Source organism: Sus scrofa, chromosome 15 (assembly GCF_054392235.1).
Source record: "Sus scrofa isolate SSC_HxYL_T2T_F1_AM1 chromosome 15, Sscrofa_HxYL_maternal_Yorkshire_Landrace_v2.0, whole genome shotgun sequence".
NCBI lineage: Eukaryota > Metazoa > Chordata > Mammalia > Artiodactyla > Suidae > Sus > Sus scrofa.
Window position 1 is genome coordinate 135,388,153 of NC_139397.1, and position 24,987 is coordinate 135,413,139.

General features: G+C 49.1%; 1 protein-coding gene across 16 annotated transcripts in view; it reads right to left on the bottom strand.

Annotated features, from left to right (window-relative positions):
- CFAP65 (cilia and flagella associated protein 65) overlaps nt 1–24,708 on the bottom strand; it is a 40,233-nt gene extending 15,525 nt beyond the window's left edge. For 5 of the 16 annotated variants that reach the window (XR_014830107.1, XM_085000390.1, XM_085000387.1 and 2 more), the window contains exons 1-18: nt 24,623–24,708; nt 23,764–23,809; nt 22,795–22,844; nt 22,235–22,403; nt 19,677–19,861; nt 10,341–10,443; nt 9,713–9,879; nt 9,325–9,524; nt 8,916–9,061; nt 8,182–8,404; nt 7,583–7,848; nt 6,888–7,088; nt 6,284–6,643; nt 4,330–4,467; nt 2,390–2,635; nt 1,643–1,867; nt 576–734; nt 202–352 (exon numbers count right to left, since the gene is read on the bottom strand). Coding sequence is in view for 13 of the 16 variants with exons in the window: in XM_085000390.1 (XP_084856516.1) it covers nt 202–352; nt 576–734; nt 1,643–1,867; nt 2,390–2,635; nt 4,330–4,467; nt 6,284–6,643; nt 6,888–7,088; nt 7,583–7,848; nt 8,182–8,404; nt 8,916–9,061; nt 9,325–9,524; nt 9,713–9,879; nt 10,341–10,443; nt 19,677–19,861; nt 22,235–22,396 (2,932 nt within the window). In the remaining 3 variants the exon portion in view is untranslated. Of the gene's footprint in view, nt 1–201; nt 353–575; nt 735–1,642; nt 2,000–2,389; nt 2,636–4,329; nt 4,468–6,283; nt 6,644–6,887; nt 7,089–7,582; nt 7,849–8,181; nt 8,405–8,915; nt 9,062–9,324; nt 9,525–9,712; nt 9,880–10,340; nt 10,444–19,676; nt 19,862–22,234; nt 22,404–22,671; nt 22,845–23,763; nt 23,810–24,498 lie in introns of all 16 variants that reach the window. The other 11 variants (XM_085000391.1, XM_085000388.1, XM_021075441.2 and 8 more) reach the window with 7 other exon arrangements.
- Between the last annotated feature and the right edge of the window lie 279 nt (nt 24,709–24,987).

Genomic DNA, 24,987 nt, shown 5'->3' on the forward strand with positions numbered 1-24,987 from the left:
CTAACCAATCTTTTATTCTTCTTCTTTCTTTTTATGGCCACACCCAAAGCATATGGAAGTTCCAAGGCCAGGGATTGAATCTGAGCCGCAGCTGCGACACACACCACAGCACCAGCACCTTAGGATCCTTGACCCACTGTGCCACAGCGGGAACTCTCGGTTAAGCCCCCCATGCCCACCTCCCAGCCCAGGCCTGAGTACCGAGAGGGCCATTGTCCACAGCTTCAGGGCTGCACTGCTCCAGGAACAGGCGGTAGTAGAGGGTGCAGTCGCCGTCGTTCAGAAGCACCAGCGTCCTGGACTGCTTGCTGTTCACCAGTATGTTCCCAAAGTCCAGCTCCTTCTCCTTTGCCTGAGGGCCAGAGTCAGCCAGCCCAGGGAGGGGGCACCCCTAGGCTCGTGGCCCCGGCTTTCCCACCCCTGGCCTCAGAGCATCCTCGAGGAAGGGCAGGGTCGGGGTGAGGGACCCGGGATTGAGGGGGACAGAAGACTCCCATCCCCTGCCTTCTTGGAGTCAGACACCTGGTCTCTTCCCTCCCATCTGTGCCCCCACCCACCAGGGTCCTCCCACTCACAGAGAGGCTGCCGGTGATGCCCAGGCCCACCAGCCGGAGCATGTAGTGAGTGGTGGTGGGAGGCTTGGTGTTCGGGGGCAGGCCGGCTTCCCAGACCCATATCCCCACTCGGAACAGGTACTTGGTCTCCTCCAGGGGGCTGAAGGTCCACGTCATTGTCTAGGGCCAAGAGATTATCCCTGCATGGGGGTCCCTGGGAACCCCTGCCCAAGCTCAAGCACATCTATGTCCCATTTGCAGGATAGCGAGCTATGGTACCTCTGAGTGTTTCCCCGGGCCAGGCATTTATGCATATTGTGCACTGTACCGTCTCCCTAAGCCCTCAATCCTCCATCTCTATAAGCTAAGTGGTATTAGTTTGGTGCCTTGTTGTCTGATGAGAAACTGGAGGCTCAGAGACGTGGGGTAACTTGCCCACGGTCACACAGCTGATGAGGGTGCTTGGGGGATCTGGGGTGTGAACTCTTGGGGCTGACTCCAGGGGCTGTGTGGGCTCTCACCTTGTAGCCTACTATGCCTGGGCTCTTACTGACAGTGTGTTGGTGGTTCTTGGCCCGAGTTTGGCCTCCTCGACTAGTCTAGAAGGCCCAAGACCTGGGATGGGGTCTGCGAGTTTTGGTCCCAGCCTGTGCCCCACTCCAGGGACCTGCTGCTTCAACTTCCAGGAGCCCCTTTCTCACTCCTGAATGGGTAGCCACCTGTTTGGCCCCCAATCCAGCTGCTCCACACCACCTCCCAGGGATCTCACAGCTTTGGAAACCGTGGATGGAGAACGGACTTGTCCCTGGACCCTGACATCAGAAACCCTGGTTCAAGTCCCAGGTCTGCACCTCCTAATTCATAGTCTTAGTAAGTGGCTTTTTTTTTTTTTTTTTAAGGTCTCAGCTCCTCTTTGTAAAATGGGGGTGATGATGATAGAAATGAGGCTGGAAGGACAGACTCTGGATTGAATGGATGAATGGGAGGGTAAGCCTGGCCCCAGACAGGCATGAGTAAGAGATGATGGTGAAGGGGAGGTTGATGGGTACCCTTCCCCATAGCCCTTAGCAGCACAGCAGGGCACTCACGAGGCTCTCATTGGGCTGGATAATCCCTCTGGCGGGCTGGACTGCCAGCATCTTTCGGAGCTGCTGGGAAACCCTCCACTCAAACTCCAAGGGCAGACGCGTGGGGTTACGGAAGGTGAAGAGGCTGGTGGAGGAGCAGCCCACCCAGGTGGGCTTGAAGAAGATGCTTTTAGAGGTGTCCAGCTTCAGCTGCAGTGGCTCCTCCCGGCTCTGCATGCTCACCTCCTGGGGCCAGTGAAGAGAGGATGAGCCCTGACGTCCCGCTGCAGCTCTGGCTCCCCCAAGAGTCACAGGTGGGCAGCTTTTCCCCCTTGGAGCAGATAGCAAAGTCTCTGCTGCCCTGGGCCTGGGCAGTGGCTGCCAAAGTCAGAGTACATGGTGACCGACCCAGGAGATAGTTCTTGAAAAGAACTTAGGGAAAGGGGATGACAGATTATTTCATAGACTAGACATGGCCCCAAACACGCCTCTACCACATGCAGATATGAGTCTTGGGTGGCCTCTGTTCCTTCCTTCCAGACCTCTGCACCCCTTTTCTTGTCCCAGACCCCCTAAGGTGGACAGGCAGGAACCTGAGGATAGCTGTCCCCAGATATGGCCAAGGGGTCCTTTCCCTGCCGTGCCACTTTCTGGAAGAGACACAGAGAGCTCCCCTGGGCTACTTAAGGGGAGCTTTAGAGACCACTCCCAGAAAGTGGCTTTGGGTGGCCCCCTCCCAAGGACCCAGTCCCCATCCCTGCCTCCTACCTGGAGATACTGGGGGCAGAGATTGAACTGCAAGTAGAAAACGTGCTGCCTCCAGGAGTTGCCCTTGGGGTAGGTGCAGATGAAGAAGATCTGGTGGGCCCCAGGGGCCACGAGGCCTGAGCTGGGCCGCAGGGAGATGTCTGGGCTGCTTTGGGGGGCCAGGTTGAAGGTCAGCAGCATGGAGCCTTTGTTGATCAGGAGCAGGCTGCGGTAGGAGGGTTCACCGGGCGAAACTGCAGGAAACAGCTGGGGTGCAAGAGAAGAGGGACCCATGCTCAGATCTATGCACCCCCCCCCACCCATACATATCCTTAAGGAACTCCCCACGCCCAGACATATCCTTAGGGAAGTCTATGTGAGCCTGGGTGGAGCCGAATCCCAGGAGATATGGGATGTCTTTGCGCATCCCAGTCAAGGCTCTGGGAGCGGGAAATGGAGGGACCCAGCTTGGCACCAAAAAATGCTTCTGTCTTCCAGAGACCTCCAGACAGAGATGGAGTGGCTGCAGGAATTCTGGGAAGTTCAGGTCTCTGAGACCCCCTTCAAGGTTCTTTTACTTTTAGGGTGCCCTCAACTCATCTGTTGAAGAACCCAGTTTTAGAGACCCCGGTCCAGAAGGTGTGGCCTAAGCAGCCCCTTCTAGATGATGCTCATGCAGGTAGCTGAGGGGAACCCCACTTTGAGAAGCGGAAACCCCCAGCAACCTCAGCTGCCAGACATTCCTCAAGCACCTAGGGTGCAGCCAGCACCAGGTGAAGAGCTAGGCTGGCTACAGAACACGAGGCCAAGGTCGCTGACCAGGGTGTCCCGTCCAGCTGGGACAATGAGCACAGGTACATGAAGCAGCGGGGGAGCAACATGGGCCCTGAATCTGCTGGATCTGAGTAAAGGCCACAAACTGCTGGGAGGAACTGGCCAAGGGAACGGGGTGGGAGTGAGGGGTCAGCCAGGTGACCCCTGAGCAGTCAGGGGGGCTTTGAGAAGGGGTGTCTTTGAGCAGAAGCGTAACGAGCGGGGGACCAAGATCACGCCCCAGAACAGTGTCCCAAGGCGGTGTCTTTCCAGCAGTATGAGGCTTGAGGGTAACACAGATGGATGAAAGACGGATGGTTGGTAACAGAAGCTGGGAAGAGGCGTGTAGGAGAAGCCAGAATTGGAACACGGCCAGCTGGTTCCCGTGTTTTGGTTGTTTTCTTTTGTTTCTTTGTCTTTTTAGGGCCGCACCCACAGCATATGGAGGTTCCCAGGCTAGGGGTCAAATCGGAGCTACAGCTGCCGGCCTACACCACAGCCACAGCAACATCAGATTGATCCAAGGTCTGTGACCTACACTATGGCTCACGGCAACGCAGGATCCTTAACCCCCTGAGCGAGGCCAGGGATCAAACCGGAGTCCTCCTGGATACTGGTCAGGTTAGTTAACTGCTGTGCCATGACGGGAACTCCCAGAATCTGGGTTTTGAAGCCTTGTGTTATCTGGTGCTCGGGTCCGATGGGGCCTCCCAGGGCCCTTCGGAGAGACCTGGAATTTTGGCTCCTCGAGGAGTTGGCTCTGTGACTGCAGCAGGACAGGATGCTCCCCGGGGGGCCGCCGTCTGCCCAGCAGGCACCCAGCAGACATGGCAAATGAAGGAGCCGGAGTGTGAGAGCATTGGGGAGTATTTCAGAGGGAGCAGGCTGGAGCCAGTGGTCCAAGCCCCAGTGACCCCAGTCCCAGTGCCGTAGTGACCCAGGAGAGAGGCCTTGATGGCTACAGAGCCCCAGGGGCCAGCAGTGGGGAAGCTAGGATGGCTAGTCAGGGGGTCTTGGACGTGTTTCGGTTGGGGGAGGGTGGTTTGGACCTGTTTCTGAGGCCATCAGAGACAGAGGGAACTGCAGGCTACGACAGAAGCCGGGCTCCCCTGTTCCCCCTCCCCCGCTACTGCTGGGGCCGCGCTCACCTTGGGGACATGCAGGGAGTATTGCGGGATGTGGTGCTCCAAGGTGGCACCATAGCTGTGGCCTCGTGCCCGGAGCGTCAGGCACCAGGACGGGCACACGGTGCAGTCCTCTTCAATATTGTTGTAGCTCCGTAGGACCTGTGGCGGAGGAGGGGGCCGAACCCACAGACAAGCTGAGTCCTGCGCCCTCCTGGGGGGCACCGCAGCTCGCCTCCAGATTGCAGGAGCCCAGAAGGGAAGACAGTGCGAGAAGAGTAGTCAGAACAGTGCTGCCCACTGGGTACTGGGCCCTGCTCTGAGCACTCAGCACCCAGCACCCATGCGATGTGGGATCCAAGCCAGGTCTGCAACCTACACCACAGCTCATGGCAATGTCAGGAGGGAAAGGGCAGCTCTTTAATCCTCCCAGCAGAATAGGGCAGGGCTGGGATGTGAAAGCACCATTCCTCCTGCAGGAATGTGCCTGGAGAGCACTGGCCAATAGAACTATAACGCGAGCCACAAGTGTGAGCTGCAGGCATCGTTTTAAATGTCCTGGTAGCCACATCGACAGAGTGAAACGTGTAAAGTTAATTTCAGTAATATGTTTTATTTAACCTAGTAGATCCAAGATTTTATCACTTCAACATGTAACTGATATAAAAGTGATGCAGGAGGCATTGTGTGTTCTTTTCATGCCAAGTCTTGGAAATCAGTGCATCTCTTCCCCTTACAGCACATCTGTTTGGACCAGACACAGTTCAAGTGCTCAGCGGCCACATGTGGCTATGGGTTGGCATATCTGACAGCGCAGGACTAGAGCCTGTAGCCTGGAAGTCTGTCGGGCTCATCAAAGCCACTCGTCCACAGCCATATTCATACAAACCTCTGCATCCTTCCTCCTCCCCCAGACTGGCCAAGATATTAGAACAGAGGCAGCTAAAGCTCTGTTTCCAACTCAGCTTTGGAAAAACTTCTCAAAAGTCTGGGTATGACCTTAAGTTTATAGATGAAAAGACCAGGGCTCAGAGACATTAACAGACATGCAAGGTCACACAGCTGCTAAGGGACCCTGATCCACTGCACGACTCTGCTTCTCCCTGTACCTCAGCACCAGCCACTGGAAGAGAAGAGCAGGGCGGGTAGAGCAGCAGAAGGAGGGAAAGGGCAGGACGGACTGCAGATGGGGAGGGAGCCACACGTCTGGGGCTAAGAGTCTTGGGCTGAGAGCCTGTGGTCTGAATTCCCCGGTCAAGGGAAGCTGAGCTAGAAGTCCTTCCCCCACAGCTTAACTACTGGGTGCCCCCGACTCGGTCCCCCAGGCTCTGGTTCCTGCCCCTGACTTTTTTCTTTTTTCTTTTTCAGGGCTGCTCCCCCGGCACATGGAGGTTCCCAGGCCAAGGGTTGAATTGGAGCTGCAGCTGCCAGCCTATGCCACAGCCACTGCGATGTGGGATCCAAGCCAGGTCTACAGCCTACACCACAGCTCGTGGCAATGCCAGGGATCAAACCTGCATCCTCATGGATCCTAGTCGAGTTTGTTACCCCTGAGCCACAATGGGAACTCCTTCCTGACTCTTTTAGAGGGACCACTTCCTACTTCAAGGACTAGAGAGAGGCCAGGAGCACCCCACCCCCACCCAAGCCAGGAGCCTCATCATCAAAATGTTTCAAAGGGCTTGAGCCCCACTGAGTGCTCCCTCTGGAGGTGGTGGGAGGCACAGCAGGTAAGACATACTCAGATGGGCCAAGAAGTCCCTGGGCCCAGGCCCAGGCAGTCATGACCCTGGGAGAAGACAAACCACTAAGGCCAGTGTCCAGCCAAGAAGACAAGGAGAGGGAGGAGCAGGACCTGGCCCGGGGAGGATGGATCCCACATCACCCCGTCACCCCGTCACCCCCACCGGCCCCACACTCTGCTGTTCAGGCTCCAGGGCAGAGAACCCGCTTTCCCCATCTTGTCTGCCCCACGCACCTTATAGACAGCGAAGCCTTCCAGCTCCAAGGCGTACAGGCAGTTGGGGTGAGGCGGCTGGAAGTGCAGGCGCATGGCCATGGACTTGAGGGGGGGCACGTCGCAGGTGTTGGGGGTCACCCAGAAGGGGCAGTCAGACCTTCGTGTCCAGGCCACAGTGATCTTGCCGTTGGTGTGGTTCATCAGGCACAGGGGGACAGGGTTGGGGTCCTCGGGCCTGGGGCAGGCACCAAAGTCTACCTCGACAGGCTCAAGACTGACAGGTGGGGGGAAGATGGCCATGTCGTTGGTGCCATCGAAGAAGTATTCGGTCATGGGTGGGATGAGGGGATACTGCAGGGCTGGTACGTCCTCCAGGTCCTGCTTGAGGAGCGACAGGTGGGTGGGTGCCCAGCTGCCATTTTCCAGCTGTTGCCCCTCATCCCTCACCTCCCGTGCTCCTTTCTGTGAAAAGGCTATAAGAGCTCCACACACGTCACCCACCGCCCCCAACCAAGGTACCCACAGGGCCTGGGCATGAGGCTGCCCGTGAAATGCTAGGGAAGGGGGCATAAACCTGGGGAGGGTAGATGGCTCCCGGGGGTCCCAGAGGGGTCCATCGAACCTCGATGGGAATCATCAGGGCCCCGTTCTTATCCTGCTCCAGCTTCTTCTCCCTCAGCATGATGCCCAGAATGTCGGGCGGGTAGAGCGTCAGGCCCCGCGCCAGGTGCGTGCGGTACCAAGCGAGGTGCTGTGGCCTCAGGATGGCCGGCTTGGTGCTGTCTGAGTGGCAGGTCCCAATCAGGTCCAGGAACAGCGGGTCCTGCGACATTGGTCTGTGTGAGGCTGGGTTTTGGCCTCCACTTGCCACGTTGGCCAGAGGCCAGCTGGTCAGGACAGAGTTTGTACCACCTTGCCCGGGGGCCTGGGTTGGGGTCACCACTTCCAGACTCTCTGCCCTGCCCACACTTCATAGGGGCTGAGGTCCAATCCCTCCTACCCCAGCCATGAGGAGCAGCAGCAGCAAAGTCTCCAGCCTGGCAGCAGTCAGGGCAAATCTGCCCCCCCCGCCCATCCCCCTACCCCTACCCCCCCCACCCCCGGTTTGGAGTGAGCCCTCATGTGCCCTTGGCCGTGCTCTTGCTCCAAAAGCCAGGCTGCTTCCCTGGAGGAGAGGATCCAGGCAGGCAGTCCTAGAAGTTCCAGAATACAGGGGACTGAGCACCTAGTATTGTCTTCATCTTTGGGCCTCAGACGGGCCCCTCCAACTCCCAGGAGACCCTCTCCTCACCGCCCCCTGCCCCCTCCCCAGTTCACCTGGTGATGGATGAGGCAGGCCACCCGCCGAAAGTAGATGATGGGGTGAGTGGGCTGGAAGGTGCAGTGCAGGGTTATGCGGGCCTTGCCCACCAGGGTCCCGAAGGCAGGTCTGATGCTGAAGACACTCTCCTGACAGTCGATGGCGAACTGGAAGTGGGCTGTGCAGTCCGACTTGTTCTCAATCCACAGAGTCTGCTCCGAGCGTTCCCCAAGGTTGACCCAGCTGAAGTCGATGCAATGGTACTGCAAGGACACATCAGGACCTGGGCACAGGAGACGGGGGCTCTGAGTGGGCCCTGCCACCTGGGTGGGGCTGGGGTATCAGAAAGGGTACCACTGATGGGAGGCGGTGTCACCTGGAGACAGAAGACCTGGCATTAGGTTGGAAAGGCCTGGAGCCCCAGAGGCCTGAGCCGACCTCCGAGTCACGGGGATGAGCATGAAACAGTATCTCCAAGGGTCTGCAACTGATTCCTCACCAGGCCCACCAGGGGGCAGCAACACCTAGGCTGTGGGCAAGGAGCAGGCACTTGCCAATCCTAAGCCTGAGCTGCTCGGGTCTCCAGAGGGAGGCAGTGACCTGGGGTTGCCAGTACCTCTACAGAAACCAACAAGTTTGAGCAGGGTCTGCGAGGCACCGCCAGAGGGCATGATGGACAAGTAGTCCATCGTCCTGATGTCCAGAGTCTCCGGGTGGAAGAACACCGACACGCATTTCTTCTCTCCTGGGAGCACGACTCCGTGGGCCACGGGGCACCAAAAGGCCTGGTCTTTGGCCAGCGTATCTGGGGCCATTTCGATCCTGAAAGAGGCGCTCACCTGTGGGGCCAGGTGGGGGCGGGGGGGGGGCAGGAGTTAGGTGACAGGGCAAGGCGGTCTACCATTACCAAGGGAGTGCCCAGCCAAGGGGGTGAGGGCAGCTGATGCTCTGCCTGTGCCACTCATCAGTTTTGATCGTGCAGCAAGGTTGCCTCCACCTGGAGGAAGGAAGGGGCCAAGCCGGGTACCCTGCCCTGAGACCGCCCAGAGGGGGCACCTTTTTCTTTTCCCAAAGGGACCATAAAAGCAAGCAGTGATCCTGGCATCAGAACAACCTTAGGGCTGCTCTTGGGGTTGCTCTGTAGGGTCAAGGGAAACCGCAGCCCAGACCCTGGCTAAGAGGAGAGGGGACACCTGTTGACACCTGTTAACACACGAGTGTATCAACAGACATGGGTTACTCGAGGCTTGCAGCATTCTGTACAGGGGGTGGGTTTTAGGAGCGCCCGGCCCTGTGGCCCCTGAGTCCTGCCCCAGCTCCCCTCCATCCCCACATGCACAGGATGCTTACCGCTGACGGGTTATATAGCTTGATTTGCCTCTCAGTGGTGCAGCCCACAGCAACAGAGCCGAAGTGCAACACTTTCTGGAAGCCCTCGGCCTCCTGGTCCTCTGGGCGCTTCTGCTTTATGCTCACCAGCAGCTGGGCACACTTGGCTGTGTAGAGATGGGGGAGTCTTGGGGAGAAACCCACCGGGGCCTCTGTGGCCTTATTTGAAGAGCCCCTCAAAGAAGGTAGGTGTCCCTAAGGTGGCACCAAGGCAAACCAAGAAAAAGGCAAAGCCCGTGGGGCTTGGGGGAGGGTAGGAGGCTAGAGGAGGTCCCATGGGGGCTAGGTTGAGGGAAGGGGCACACTGAAGCTTTGAGATCCAGGGAAGTGCAGCGGGGGCTCTGGGGACAGCCGATAGGTCAGGCCTCACCTATACCCCGCAGCTGGATGCTGCTCTTCTGCTTGCTGCCCTCCCCGTACCAGCACGTGGCCTGAACATCATGGATGACAGCCATCAGGGGCTGAAAGGTCACCTTGATCTGGCAAGCCTGGCCTGGCTCCAGCAGTCCCGTGTTAGGCAGCACCTGGAATGGGCTGGGGGACTCCCAGGTGAAGAAGGTGGTCAGGTCCCTAGAGGGGGAGGGAAGGTCAGAGCCACTGGGCTCGCTGTAACCCCTGCCCCTGCTCCAGAAAGGCTGAGATGCTCCCCGCAGGCTCCCTCCCCTTCCACCCGCAGACACGCAGGTCTCTCCTGCTCCCAGGAGCCCTCCTCGCAGTTCTCACTCTTCCTGCCTCTGAGCCTCAGCCACTCCCCTCACCCCACATTGTCCAGGCAGAACCAGGCCTCGGCCGTATCCCCCATGGCACACATGGGCAACTGCAGGGACGGTGGGCAGATGAGATTGTGGCGAGGCAGGGTGGCCCGCAGGTCCACACGGAACATCCCCTCTGCTTTCTCAAACCACAGCTGGTCCATGTACTCCTTCTGCAGTGTGGGGGCGGGGAGGCAGAGGCAGTCACTGATCAGGGGTACCTGGGGGGCACTCAGGGCCCTTGGCCACCCTCCCACACCGCCACTGAGGGCTGGGCTGAGCCACAGCCTCTATCTCAGTCTCTGAGGAGCAAGTCAATTACCTGCGCTCCAGCACCGTCTTGCTCTCAGAGATATGGGGCTTCTTTGGTGAGGAACCAAGTATTCGGGGGAATATTTTTAGAGCCAACACAGTAGCATCGCCCCCCCCCGCCCCCATATCCAACAGGGAAGCCCCCTCTGTCTAATGAGATCAGGGTCTGAGCCTCGCCAGCGCTTCCCAAGCTGGAGTTTGGGCTCCGCCTGGTGGGATGTGGGTGCGATGGGGGAGCTCCTCATGGCTCTGCCCGGCCCCCTGCTCCGAGGTCACTGTGCCTGTGGTCTCCCTGCCCTCTACTCGCCGTGGCAGCCCTTACCTTCTCCAGGGGCCGGAAGATGATGGGGAGGGAGAGGGTTATGCCTGGGCTCAGGAAGATGGGCTGGGGGATGACCGTGAAGAAGAACTTGGTCTTGGGGGGCCTGTGAGAGGGAACCAGGGGAAAAGGGCTTCAGGATCAGAAAACTAGAAGAGGCACAAAGATTAGGGAAGACCCTGGAAAGCCAAGCCGGCTTGAGTCCATGGGACTTGTCTCCTCATCCTACCACCTTTCCTGCAGACCTTCACTCCAGGATGCCACAGCATTGATGAAAAGGCACAGGGGCAAGGGAGCATCTCTTTACCTCTGATGCACACGGTGGTCAGTGGGGCCTGGGATGCCGAAGGCTGCCCTGATTTAACCCAGTCCCTGAGCACTTGGCTGGGGGAAATCAAAGCAGACAACAGAGGGGCCAGAGATGCCTTTCCAAGCAGAGACCTTGGCAGAGCTGTAGAGTTCCGAGGTGGGTCAAAACTATAGATACTGCAGGAGTTCCCATTGTGGCTCAGCGGCTGATGATCGGACTAGTATCCATGAGGATGTGGGTTCAATCCCTGGCCTTGCTCAGTGGGTTAAGGATCCGGTGTTGCCATGAGCTGTGGTATAGTTTGCAGACATAGCACGGATCCCACATTGCTGTGGCTGTGGCTGTTGCCGTAGGCTGGCAGCTACAGCTCCGACTGGACCCCCAGCCTGGGAACCTCCAAATACCATGGGTGTGGCCCTAAAAAAAAAAAAAGAGAGGGAGAGACAAAACTATAGACATTACAGACTTCAAAAATATTAATAATATTGCCCAAGACTCTATACCGATGTGTAAAAATTTAGATAAACACATTCCTAGAAATACATAATTGACCAAAACTGACTCAAAAATTATACATTTTATGACCACCCTACCCAAAAATTGAATAGTCAAAAATCTTCCCACAAAGGAAACATCAGGCCAGATGGCTTCATAGTAGTCATACCAAGCATTTGATAATTCTAGCCTTGTCTTCCCAATGACAGAAAACAAGGAAACCCTCCCCAAAATATTCTATGAATGCATCATAACGTAGTTATCAAAACCTGATAGTGGGAGTTCCCACTGTCAGAGGAAACGACTCTAACTGGTGACCATGAGGTTGCATGTTTGATCCCTGGCCTCGATCAGTGGGTTGGGGATCCGGCACTGTTGTGAGTTGTGGTGTAGGTCACAGACGTGGCTCAGATTTGGTGTTGCTGTGGCTGTGGTGTAGGCTGGAAGCTGTAGCTCTGGTTGGACCCCTAGCCTGGGAACCTCCATATGCCACAGGTTCAGCCCTAAAAAGCAAAAAAGCAGAAAAAAAAAAAAAAGATAAAACCTGATAGCTATGAGAAGAAAGGAAAATTACAAGCCAATATCCTCCATAAACAAAATATTGGCCAAAAGAATTTAGCAATATGTACAGAAAGAATACTCAACCATGACAATGCTGGGCTATTCTAGGACTACACAACTGGTTTAACCCAGAAAATCAATTAATGTAATTCACCATACTAACAAACTAAGAAAGAAAATAATCAAATGATCATCTTAATAGAGAAAAAAATTAGATAAACTTCAATATATGTTTATGAGAAAAATTCTCAGCAACCTAGAAATAGAAGGGAACTTCCTTAACCTGATAAAGTCTAAAAAAAGGAAAAAAAAAAAAAAAAAAAAACAACTACAGGAAACATCCAAACTAATGGTGAAACTCTGGAATCTTTCACATTGCAATCCTGAACAAAACAAGAATGCCTTCTATAACCACTTCTGTGTAGCACTTTCCTTTTCAGCAGTGCAGTGAGGGAAAACAGAAAAGGAAAGGATACTGGGTTGGAAAGAAAAAATGCCATTTTAATATGAAATATGAATGTGTGCCTGGAAAAAAGAAAAATACGTTATTAGAATTAATGTGAGAATTTATCAAGGTTGCTGGATATGAGATTAGGGACAAAACATCCATATTTTTCAAAATGACTTTTTTTTTTTTTTTTTTTTTTTTTTTTTTTGTCTTTTGTCCTTTTGGGGCCACATCTGCAGCATACGGAGGTTCCCAGGCTAGGGGTCCAATTGGTGCTGTAGCTGCCAGCCTACACCACAGCCACAGGAACACCAGATCCGAGGCACGTCTGCGACCTATGCCACAGCTCATGGCAATGCCAGATTCTTAACCCACTGAGCGAGGCCAGAGATCAAACCTGCAACCTCATGGTTCCTAGTTGGATTCGTTTCCACTGCGCCATGACGGGAACTCCGAAAATGACTTTCTAAAAAAACCAGCAACCAGGAGAAAGTGAAAAAACTTTCAAAGTATCATACTTAGCACCATCAAATAATTAAAACAGAGATAAATCTAACTAATCATGTGTAAGCTATCTACAGAGAAAACTTTACAGTTTATTGAAAGACACAAAGAAGACCTAAATTAATTAAAAAATAAACCATATTCACAAAAGATTTAATTTTTAATGATGTCAATTCTCCCCAAATTGATCTGACTGATCTGTAATTTCAATTAAATCCTAATCAAAATTTCAAAAAGTTGTTTGCGTGTATGTGTGATAAGCTGATTTGAAGATACATATGAAAATTCAGGGAGTTTCCTTCATGGCTCAGTGGTTAACAAACCCAACTATGATCCATGAGGATGCAGGTTCGATTCCTGGCCTTGTTCAGTGTGTTAAGGACCCAGCATTGCTGTGAGCTATGTAGGTTGCAGATAAGGCCTGGATCTTGAATTGCTGTGGCTGTGGTGTAGGCTGGCAGCTGCAACTCTGATTCAACCCCTAGCCTGGGAATTTCTATATGCCATAGGTGTGGCCCTAAAAAGCAAAAAAAAAAAAAAAAAAAAAAAAAAAAAAAAAAAAAAAAAGAGAGAGAGAATGATGTTGGACAACTTACTCTACAAGATAATCACAATTTATTATAAGCTCTAATAATTAATTCAGGATAATATTTACTAGCCCAGGGAGAGACAAAACAAGAGTTCAGAAATGGATCCAGGATGGCCAGCAGGCACATGAAAAAATGCTCAACATTACTAATTATTATAAAAATGCAAATCTAAACTACAGTGAGGTACTACCTCACATCAAGTAGAATGGCTATCAACAAGTCAACAAAGAACAAGTGCTGGAGAGAATGTGGAGAAAAGGGAACTCTTCTTCACTGTTGGTGGGAATGGAAATTGGTACAACCACTATGGAAAACAGTATGGAGATTCCTCAGAAAACTAAATTTAGAACTACCTACCATATGATCTGGCAATCCCTCTCCTGGGCATATATCCAGACAAAACTTTCACTGAAAAAGATACATGCAGTACTATGTTCATTGCAGCACTATTCACAATAGCTAAGACATGGAAAAAAAAAACAAAAATGTCCATCAACAGATGAAGGGATTAAGAAGATGTGGTACATACATAAATGGCATACTACTCAGCCGCAAAAAAGGACAAAATAATGCCATTTCCAACAACATGGATGCAACTAGAGATTCTCATACTAAGTGAAGTAAGTCAGAAAGAGAAAGACAAATACCATATGATATCACTCATACATGGAATCTAAAATATGGCACAAATGATCCTATCTACAAAATAGAAACAGATCATGGGCATGAAGGGCAAACTAGTATTTGCCAGGGGGAGGGGGAAGGGAATGGGGTGTATGGGGAGTTTGGTAGATGCAAACTATTACATTTAGAATGGATAAGTAAGGACAGCCTGGAAAAACAGGGGTGAATGTGGCTTGTTGTGAGGGAGGGACATTGAAGGCAAAGCTCTCGGGAATATTCAGCAGCTGCCTTTCTCTGGAGGTGGCCATTTTGGGAAAATCTGGCCCCACCCATCAGTCAGTGCTGAGAAGCCCCAGGGCAAACAACAATCCAGGTGGGATCACAGCCCTACCCCTCAGTAAACAGGATGCCTAAAGACCCCTCAGGCACACAGCTGCCCCTAATTCCATCCAGAGACTAAGCCCCACCCACCAGAGGGATTAGAATCTGCTCCACCTACCAGTGGGCAGGCATCAGCCCCTCCCATCAGGAAGCCTACACCAAGCCCCCATACTGACTTCAGCCACAAGGGGGGCAGACATCAGAAGTAAGAGAGGCTACAACTCTATTATCTGTAAGAAGGGCACCACACCAAAAACCTATAAAAATGAAAAGACAGAGGATTATAACCCAGATGAGGGAGAAGAAAGATCCCAGAAAAACAGCTAAGTGAGGAGGAGATTCTCAGCCTCCAGGGAAAAAAAACTTTAGACTGTTGATGCTGAAGATGATGCAAGACATTGGAAATAAACTGGAGGCAAAGATGGATAACTTACAGGAAACACTGACCAAAGAGATACAAGATATAAAACTTAAACAAGAAGAGATGCGAAATACAATAACTGAAATAAAAAATTCACTAGAAGCAGCTAACAGCAGAATACAGGAGGCAGAAGAACGAATAAGCGAGGTGGAGGACAGATTAGTGGAAATTACAAATGTGGAACAGAAAAGAGAAAAAAGATTGAAAACAAATGAAGAGAGTCTCAGAGAACTCTGGGGCAACGTTAAACACACCAACATCCGTATTATAGGGGTGCCAGAAGGAGAAGAGAGAAGGGGACAGAAAAAATATTCCAAGAGATAATAGCCAAAAACTTCCCTAAAATGGGAAAGGAACCACTCAAATCCAGGAAGCACAACGAGTACCATAGAAAATAAACCCAAGGAGGAACACCCCAAGACACATTAATCAAACTGACCAAAATTAAAGACAGAGAAAATCTTGAAAGCAGCTAGGGAAAAGAAACAAGTAACATGCAAGGAAACCCCAATAAGGTTATCGGCAGATTTTTCAGCAGAAACTCTGTAGGCCAAAAGAGAGCGGCATGATGTACTTAACGTGATGAAAGGAAAAAACCTCCAACCAAGATTACTCTACCCAGGAAGGCTCTCATTCAGGTTTGAAGGAGAAATCAAAACTTTCACAGATAAGCAAAAGTTGAGAGAATTCAGCAACACTAAACCAGCCTTACGACAAATACTAAAGGAACTTCTCTAGGCAGAAAAGAAAACACAGCAACAGGAAACAAAAATTCCACAAATGACAAGGCTCACCAATAAAGGTATATATATATATATATATATATATATATATATATATATATATATATATATATATATACAGTAAATATACAAAATCATCTGTGCACAATTATACCACCAAAATCAGAAATCATGAGAAGAGGTGGGTACAAACGTAGGACACTGAAGATGAACTTGCAAATAAGAGAACAACAGCTTAAAACAATCTCATATACATATAGATTCTTATATCAAAACTTCAGAATAACTGCAAACCAAAAATCTACAATTGATACACAAACAAGGAATCTCTGGAGAAGAAATATATCTCATAGTAAATAAGTGCATAATCCACCATGAAGGGGGTCATTTGACACCATTCTTAGAATGCTGAAGTCTCCTTAGATCTGATTCTGATTTCCTCTCCATCAAAGAATTTATGATAATTATAATTCAATAATGCAACTGTACAATTAAATAATACAGCTCTACAATTGTATTATTATTATCCATTTCTCTCCATGGTACAATGTAAGGTCTATGATGTCTTGTTTATCACGTTACCTAGAATGGTGTAATGCCTACATTGAAGAATCAATAAGATGTAACAAATTGTGAGGACATATTTATATAGTTACGCTGTTTTTTAACCAATTTATGCATTTTATATTTTACTTATTTTCAGAGGGTGTATTATTTTTGTTATTCTTACTGGTTAAGTTGTTCTTTTTATTATGCTATATAAAATATTTAATGGTAGAATGGATAATGGGATACTTATTACAGCACAGGGAACTATGTTCAAACTCTTGGGTTAGAAAATGATGGAAGACAGACAAAAAAAAGAATGTATATATATACATACATGACTGGGTCATGAATGTATATATATATATGCATGACTGGGTCACTTTGCTGTACAGCAGAAATTGAAGGAACACTGTAAATCAACTATCCTTTAATAAAGAAAAAAGAAATGTATCCATACATATATGTACACTTGATATATATCAGTGGTGGGGGAGACCATGAAGGAAAGTACGAACTAAATTTTTTGTTGTTCAACATAAATGATGTTGGGACAACTGGGCACTTGGTTGATGGGGGAAAAAAGTCATGGAATCCCTACTTCAAAGTATTTCCAAAAATCAGTTCCATACAGATAAAAGACAAATGTGAACAGCAAAATTATTAAGTCTTTAGAAGATACTATAGGAAAATATCTTCATGACCTAGGCAGGGATAGAGAAGACCTTCTGAAGCAAGACACAAAAAAGCATTAACTGTAAAGAAAAAGAGAGGTTCATTTGATTTCTTTGAAATTAAGAACTTCTTTTTGTCAAAAGACATTCATGATCAAGGAACAAACAAGTCACCAGGTTGGAGAAAATATTCATAATACGTAACTGACAAAGGATTAGTATTCATGATAAGAACTTTTATTTTTAAAAAGTTAATCTACAAAGAAGATATACAGATAGCTAAACAGGCACATGAAAAGATATTCAACATTGCTAATTATTAAAGAATTATAAATCATTGAGATATCATCCCACACCTGTCAGGATGGCTGTCATCAAAAAGTCTACAAACAACAAATATTGGTGAGGATGTAGAGAAAAGGGAATCCTTGTACACTGTTGGTGGGAATGTAAATTGGTGCAGCCACTATGGAAAACAGTATGGAGGTTCCTCAAAAAACTAAAAATAGACCTATCATATGATCCGGCAATCCCACTCCTGGGTATATATCTAGAAGAAACAGAAACTAATTGGAAATATATGCACCCCAATGTTCATAGCAGCATTATTTATAATAGCCAAGACATGGAAGCAACCCAAGTGTTCATTAACAGATAATTGTGTAAAGAAGATGTAATACACACACACACACACACACACACACACACTGGATTATTACTCAGCAAAAAAAGAGTAAAACTCTGCCATTCGCAGCAACATGGAAGGACCCAGAAAATATTATGCTCAGTGATGGAGTTCCTGTCGTGGCTCAGTGATTAACAAACCTGATTAGTATCCATGAGGACGCTGGTTCCATCCCTGGCCTCGCTCATTGAGTTAAGGATCTAGCATTGCCATGAGCTATGGTGTCTCAGAGGCAACTTGGATCCTGTGTTGCTGTGGCTGTGGCGTAGGCCAGCAGCTATAGCTCTGATTCCACCTCTAGTCTGGGAACCTCCATATGCAGCAGGTGCAGCCCTAAAAAGACAAAAACAAAGAAAAGAAAAGAAAAAAGAAAGAAAATATTATGCTCAGTGAAATGTCAGAAAGTCAGACAGAGAAAGACAAATACTGTATGATATCACTTATATGTGGAATCTAAAAAATAAAACAAATGTATGTAGTAAAACAAAAACAGATTCACAGATAATAGAAAACAAACTAGTGGTTGCTAGTGGGGAGAGGAAGGAGGAGGGGCAAGATAGGGGTATGGGATTAAGAAACACAAACTACTATGTATAAAATAGATAACATAATGAGAATATATTGCATAGCACAGAGAATTATAGCCTTTACTTTGTAATAACTTTTAATGGAGTATAATCTATAAAAAATACTGAATCACTATGCTGTACACCTGAAACTAATATCACAAATCAGCTATATTGCAATTTTTCTTTTTCTTTATATGCCACACCTGTGCATATGGATGTTCCTGGGCAAGGGAAAGAATCTGAGCTGCAGCTTTGACCTTTGCCACAGCTGCAGCAACCCGGATCCTTAACCCACCTCACTGGGCCAGGGATCAAACCTGAACCACTGCAGAAACAATGGCAGATACTAAATCCACTGCACTGCAACTGAAACTCATGTACTTCAATTAAGGGAAAAAAGGGGGGGGGTGCAGTGGAAATGAATCCAACTAGGAAACATGAGGCTTTAGGTTTCCTCGCTCAGTGGGTTAAGGATCTGGTGTTGCCATGAGCTGTGGTGTAGGCCAGAGGCTGGGCTCTGATTTGACCCCTAGCCTGGGAACCTCCATACGTTGCAGGTTCGGCCCTAAAAAGACAAAAGACAAAACAAACAAAACAAGCAAACCCACTGAAAAAAGATAATCTCATGGAAAAATGGGCACAGACTTTTTTTTTTTGTCTTTTTAGGGCCGCACCCAGAGCATAAGGAAGTTCCCAGGCCAGGGGTGAATCAGAGCTGTAGCTGCCAGCCTACACCACAGCCACAGCAAAGCCAGATCTGAGCTGTGTCTGCGACCTACATCCCACAGCTCATGGCAACACCGGATCCTTAACCCACTGAGGGAGGCCAGGGATCAAACCTGCAATCTCATGGACACTAGTCAGGTTTGTTACCATTGAGCCACAACAGGGACTCCAAGGGCACAGACATAAACAGTAATTTCACAAATGAAAAGGCTAATAATATGTAAAAGGACACTCAACTGTATTAGTAATCAGAGAAATGCAAATTAAACCCACAAAAATTACCATTATTGATGAAAATTCAAAAATCTTGACAATAGCAATTGCTGATAAAGATAGTGAGGGATGGGAATGCTCATATGTGCCTGGTGAGAATATAAATGGATGTAGTACTTTGGAAAATAGTTTAGCTTTATCTACAAAAAGCAAACAGGTACATGTTGCAGTAATTCTACCCTAGAAAAACACTTGAACTTGTACAATAGGAAATGTATACATTTAATGTTGATAACAGTCCCAGACTGGAAACTCAAAAAGTCCCACAGCAGAAGAATGGATGAACACAAAGAAGCATGAACTGGAATATTACAGTGTGATGAAAAAGGATGAAGCATATCTGTATGTGGATGAGTCTTCCAAACATAACTGAACAAAATAAAAGAGTGACAAAAGTATGCCATATTATCCCAGTTATATAAAGTTCATAAGAAGATAAAACTAAACCACAGCAATTAGATGCAAACATAAGGGGTAAGCCCTTTTGAGAAAAGCAAGAAAGTCACTATGAGGAAAGTCAGGATGGTAGTTAACCTTTATGGGTAGGGAATGTGTTCCAATAGGGGAGGGACTCATACTGGGAGAAGGGGAGCTTCAGACACTGTCATCATTCCATTATTTCATCTGGCCACATGGGTTCTACTTTCAATAATTATTCAAAGTGTATGTGTCTTATACACTGTTCTGGTTTAATATGACATTTTAAGTGTACTGTTTGTTTTTTAAAGAGTGGCTTCTTTGGGGGCTTGTGGGCTCAGGGGCTTGGTCTCTGATCCCTCATACTGATACCTGTACTTTATCTTCTGGATTTTCCAGGACAGATTTTTCAGAACCAGGTTCTTGGTGATCTCCTTGCCCAGCTCCCAGCCTTTCCACTGTAGCTCCTCGGCCACCTCAATGCCCCAGATGACCCTCTTCTTCATTTTTTCCTGCTTCTTTAGAAGGCATAGCTTCGTGTCCACAGAGCTGGCAGGCTGTTTGGTTGGCAGGGAGAAGAAAGCAGGGTGGGATGCAAAGACCCAGAGAATGGGCAAAGATCTCCCCACTTCCAGAAGGTAATGAATTACAGCACTGCTCACCCCTGGGGGGTGGTCTGGAAAGAGAAGGTGAGAGGCAGGCATTCCTGGTTACCTCTTCTGAGGTCACTGGAATGGTTTTCCAACTAGATTCCCCAAAACTCTGTCCCTGAAGCCTTCCCTGGGCCACCCCATCGGCCATTCCACCTGGCTCACTTAGCAGTCTTAGCTGGCCTGCTTCATTCCAAGGTGCACCCTCAGATACTGTTCTGCTCAGATGCCACCTCTTCCTCCTCACCCCACCCCTTCTCCTTTTTTTCCTTCCTAGGGCCGTATCTGCAGCATATGGAAGTTCCCTGGGCCAGAGGTCAATCAGATATGCTGGTTGGAGCCTATGCTACAGCCACAGCCACAGCCACGCCAGATCCCAGCCGCACCTGCAACCTATGCCACAGCTTGCAGCAACACTGGATCCTTAACCCACTGAGCCAGGCCAGGAATTGAACCTGCATCCTCAGGAACACTATGTTGGGTTCTTAACCCGCTAAGCCGGAACACCCCCATCTTACCTCTTCTCTCCAGAAGGTCCTCCTAGCAGGAGCAGCCTATCCCTGGCATTTTTCCAGAGCACAGGGTACTCCACTATCCCCTCTCCCATCCATCACCTGGTTAGTGGGGCAGATGAAAGAGCCAGTTTGCCCATGACCAACCCAAACCCCAGGTCCTGACTTTGGGGCCGCTCCAAGCACTGTTCTGAATGATGCTAGAGCTTCCTGTCTATAACAGAAAACCCTTTCATGGGCTGATCCCTAACCCTTATGTATCTGAGGAGGGAAGAAGGCGGAAAAATCCCTGGGGTGGCCAGATGGCAGGAGGATGAACCAGGTCCCTCTTCCTACCAGTCATTGCTGTGAATGCTCTACTCACTGGCATTTTATTTCATCTTTGACCAAGTATCGTTCTTCTATCATCACAAGACATAAGGATATATTTATATGTTGGACAGATATTTGTTGACTACTTATGATGCACTGGACTCTGTATAAGTGCCAGGACTATAACAATGTATAAGTCTGATGAATTTCTTCTCTCTTGGAGCTTACATCTCAGTTTCAGTATTTTCAGAGAGTGTCAGATGGCCTGATTTTCCCATGAAGGAGAGGTGAATAAGGATCACTTATTACAAATTATTAGTTGGTGCATCAGTCAGGGTCCAACCAGGAAAAGAGATGCTACCCTGGGTGGGTTTTGTTGTTGTTGTTGTTGTTGTTTTGGTTTGGTTTGGTTTGGTTTTTTAGGGCCACGCCCTTGGCATATGGAAGTTCTCAGGCTAGGGATTGAACTGGAGCTGCAGTTGCCACCCTACGCCACAACAATGCTGAATCCGAGCTGTGTCTGCCACCTACACCCACAGTTTATGGCAATGCCGGAGCTTTTAAACCACTGATTGAGACAAGGAATTAAACTCGCATCCTCATGGATACTAGACAGATTTGTTTCCACTATGCCACAATGGGAACTCCCATATTCTGTGTGTTTAAAACAAGGAATTGAGTGCACAGCCAGGGGATGGTGAAGTATCCCCAGAGTTAGCAACATCAGAAGCTGCTACCATCCGGTAGGTTAGGGGAGGTGAAGGGGTTCTGAGAGCACAGAGGCCTGTCAGGTGGGAACTGGAGTCACGGGGAGAGGCAGCTGCTAATGGAGACACTGCCAAAGTCAGAAAGAGAAGAGAAATAGCAGAAAGAGAAGAGAAATAGCCTGGCGTCTCTCTTCCTACCCCCTCAGAGCAGAGCAGGGAAGGGCAGTGAGTGAATCTGAGAGCACAGACGGAGAAGTGAGATGACCCCCAGTCCGCAGGGAGGCAGATGCCACCACCCTCACATCCAAGGAGACATGAGAGTTCACACACGGTGCAGACGCATGCTGCACAAAATGCAGTCAAACCTTGCAGTCACATCCGAGACAAGCACCTCCCACCCTGGCCCTGTACTATTACACAGAGAGAACCCTGAGAGCTGCAAAAAGTAAACAACATCCATCCACTGGGCAAACACAAAGCCCCAGGGACCAAGACCAGAAGAGCTTGGTCCCTTCCAAGACCAAAAGGAAGGAAGACAGAGCTACGGGCCACTCTATGGGTTTCCTACTCCCTTCTCCCTAACGTTCTCCTCCCTCCACTATCACGCTCACAGCAAGGGGCTCAGTGCATGCAGGGTCTAGTGCTGGGGTTTGGAGAAGGGAGTCCTATCATAATCCTACCCCTGCTGCCCTGCCACCCAGCCAGGCCGGCCCTGCTCCGCCCACCCCACCCATCCCACGTGTCCTCACACAGGCACTAGCGTTGCTGCTGCTGCAGGCACTCATGGCTGTGCTGCCCGTGATGGTGGGAATGGCCATTGTGCTGGCAGTCAGGCATGATCCGGAGTTCATGGTGCAGTCCCCACTGTCCCCAGTCCTCAAGAGGAGGTCCAGGGCTGCTTCGATGAGCATTGGGTGCCTGGAACACAAGTCCAAGGGAAGCATTCCGGCTAAGCCAGGAGTTCCTGCCAGTTCAGAACTGGGAAGAGACCAGGGGGCGGCGGGGAGCGGGGGGGGGCAGGCAGGAAGGGCATGAAAAAGAGAGGCCAATGGAGTAGCCTCATCATGGCCATCGTTATCAGGAGCAGGGCCTGCTTTTGAGCTCTGGCAACAGGTGTGAGGCAGGACCATAAGGAATAAGGCTGAATACATGATCCAGGGCTTTGCCTGGGAGCCTAGAGACTCACCATTCAGGAAAGACACTTGGAAAAGGGAACTGGGGATGAGGCCCATGCTGCCCTGCTCTTCATGGCCACACGTGGCATCTCTCAGCAAGCCCCCAGTGAGTGTCACTGAAGCATAGGTATTACCTTGATCTGGCTTTTACTCTCTACTTTTTCCTCTGAACGTGTCTTGCCTCCTGAGAGAAGAGGAATAAAGGACAAAGAAGAGGCAAATGAGATGGGAGAATTCTTGGGTTTCTGGGTTTCCTCTATATGTACACAACCTCTAGCCAGGTTTAAAGTAAACATTCACTGAAATAATGACTCAATCCAAGGATAGATGAATCAACCTCTAAAGCAGAGGCATCCATTGATAGACTGCAGCTGGAAGTTCCATGCAAATATATACAAATGTTATAAGAAAATTACATGCAAAATGTCATGGGTAGGGGCATGTGCTCTTTTCCAGGGAAAGTGTTCACAGCTTTCACCAAATGCTCAAAAGGGTGCTTGGCCCTGCTCTAAGGAACACACAAGGGTCTGGCTCTGGCTCCATCTCAAATCCCTCTTCTTCTAGCACGCTTCCTTCAGCACATGCACTAGGTGGGGCTACCATACCAGACAGCATCAATGTAATACTTTTTTGAACATATGTGTATTTTTAAGACTAGTCAGTATCCTTCCCCAACTTTCTGAATAACAATCTCAAAAATAAACCCAACTTCTCAGAACATTTACTAAGAAAGTATTATGTGCCAAGTATTGTTGTAAGTCCTTCATATGTATCTTAATCCTTAAAACAATTATGATTAGATGTTTGTTGTCTTTTATTTTGGCCTAAAATTATCTCTTTTCAAGTCTTGGGTTCAGCTCCTTATTACAATACATTATGCTTTAGTGAACAATTTTATGATTGCCCTTTAGAAATTTCCACGTTTCCATCAGAAACTCTCCTACCCCCTCCCCACCACTCACAGAACAAAAGATTCTGTTGATTCACTCTTTCCTTATTGGAACATGACCAAACCCTCACACATTCATTCACTTGCAAGGCATCTACTGAGTGTCTGCTCTGTACCAGTGCTAGGCATGGTACAGGACAGGCAAGGCTCCTACCTTCAGTTGCAAAGTGGGCGTTCAGACGGAATCAAAGCAATGCAAACTGAGGAGATAAGGGGGAAGGTCCCATTACTTTTCTGCTACTGGGTGGCTTTGTAGTGTTTCCACCCACTCATTAATGCCTGGGACTTTAGGGGACTCTACAGACAGCCCCTGACTCAGGGCTCTGAAAAAAATCTCTAATCAACATTTGTAGAAAAAAACAGTGAGAGACAACAGGGTACAAAGCTCGTCCAGACCAGATCTTTGGGCTTAGGGAAGTGAGTAGTGGTTCTGAGTAAGAAAAGCTGGGTTCCAGCATCTGCTTAGATGTGTTTGAGATGGGCAAGTTTCTCCATCTCCTCAAGCTTCAGTCTCTTTACCTGTAAAATGAGGGTTATCCTATTTCACAAAGTTGATGTGAAACTTAAAAGGAATAGGGGATTTGAAAAAGCCCTAGACAAACCTATGTTAGTATAATGAACAATTTTAACTTTCATGCTAGCCTGTGCTACTCTTCCAAAAGACACACATCTGCAATCATTGTGAGACAGTAGGCAAGAGAGGTGTTTTTTAAAACCCATTTTTCTAATCTTGAGGAATTAAAAAAATCTATCATCAGTTTCCTTTATTTTCCTAATTTACAACCTAAAAGTTCCTAAGACGACCAATGGAAAAAATGATGGGCCACTGAATAGAGAGTGGAAAAAACAGGTAAAAAGAAGGAATAAAATATACTTAGAGCAGTTCTACCTTTCTCTAAGAGATCCCCAGGCTGATCTCACACAAGTCTCAGACCCTTGGGGGCTCGCTGAAGGACACTGAGGAGACCCCTGACCACGACTTCCCAAAGGAGACAGTCTTCCAGGAGAGATACCTTCCCTTGCCACTCGCGAAGCTCCCCTAGTCCCTGGGACGAACGCTCAGCACTCACAGCGCCGCCATGTTGTCGTCTCTATAGATACAGGACGCTCAGGACAAGGCGTCTCCTGGTATCCCAGGGCAACGACGGCTACCCGAATGAGTCATGGTTCAGAGAAGGCGAAAGCGCCATCCAACTTTCCTGCTCACCCTCATTTTGTATTCTCTGACTTTCCCTGCCAGCAGTAACTGGCTTCTACCAGTCGCAACATAGTTATCGTGACCTCCCCCACAATCCTGACCAAATTCAGAGCAGGCTATTCCAAGGACTTTTCACATCTGTTCTTTCCCAATATACCTTGATGACAGAGTCAGAATCTC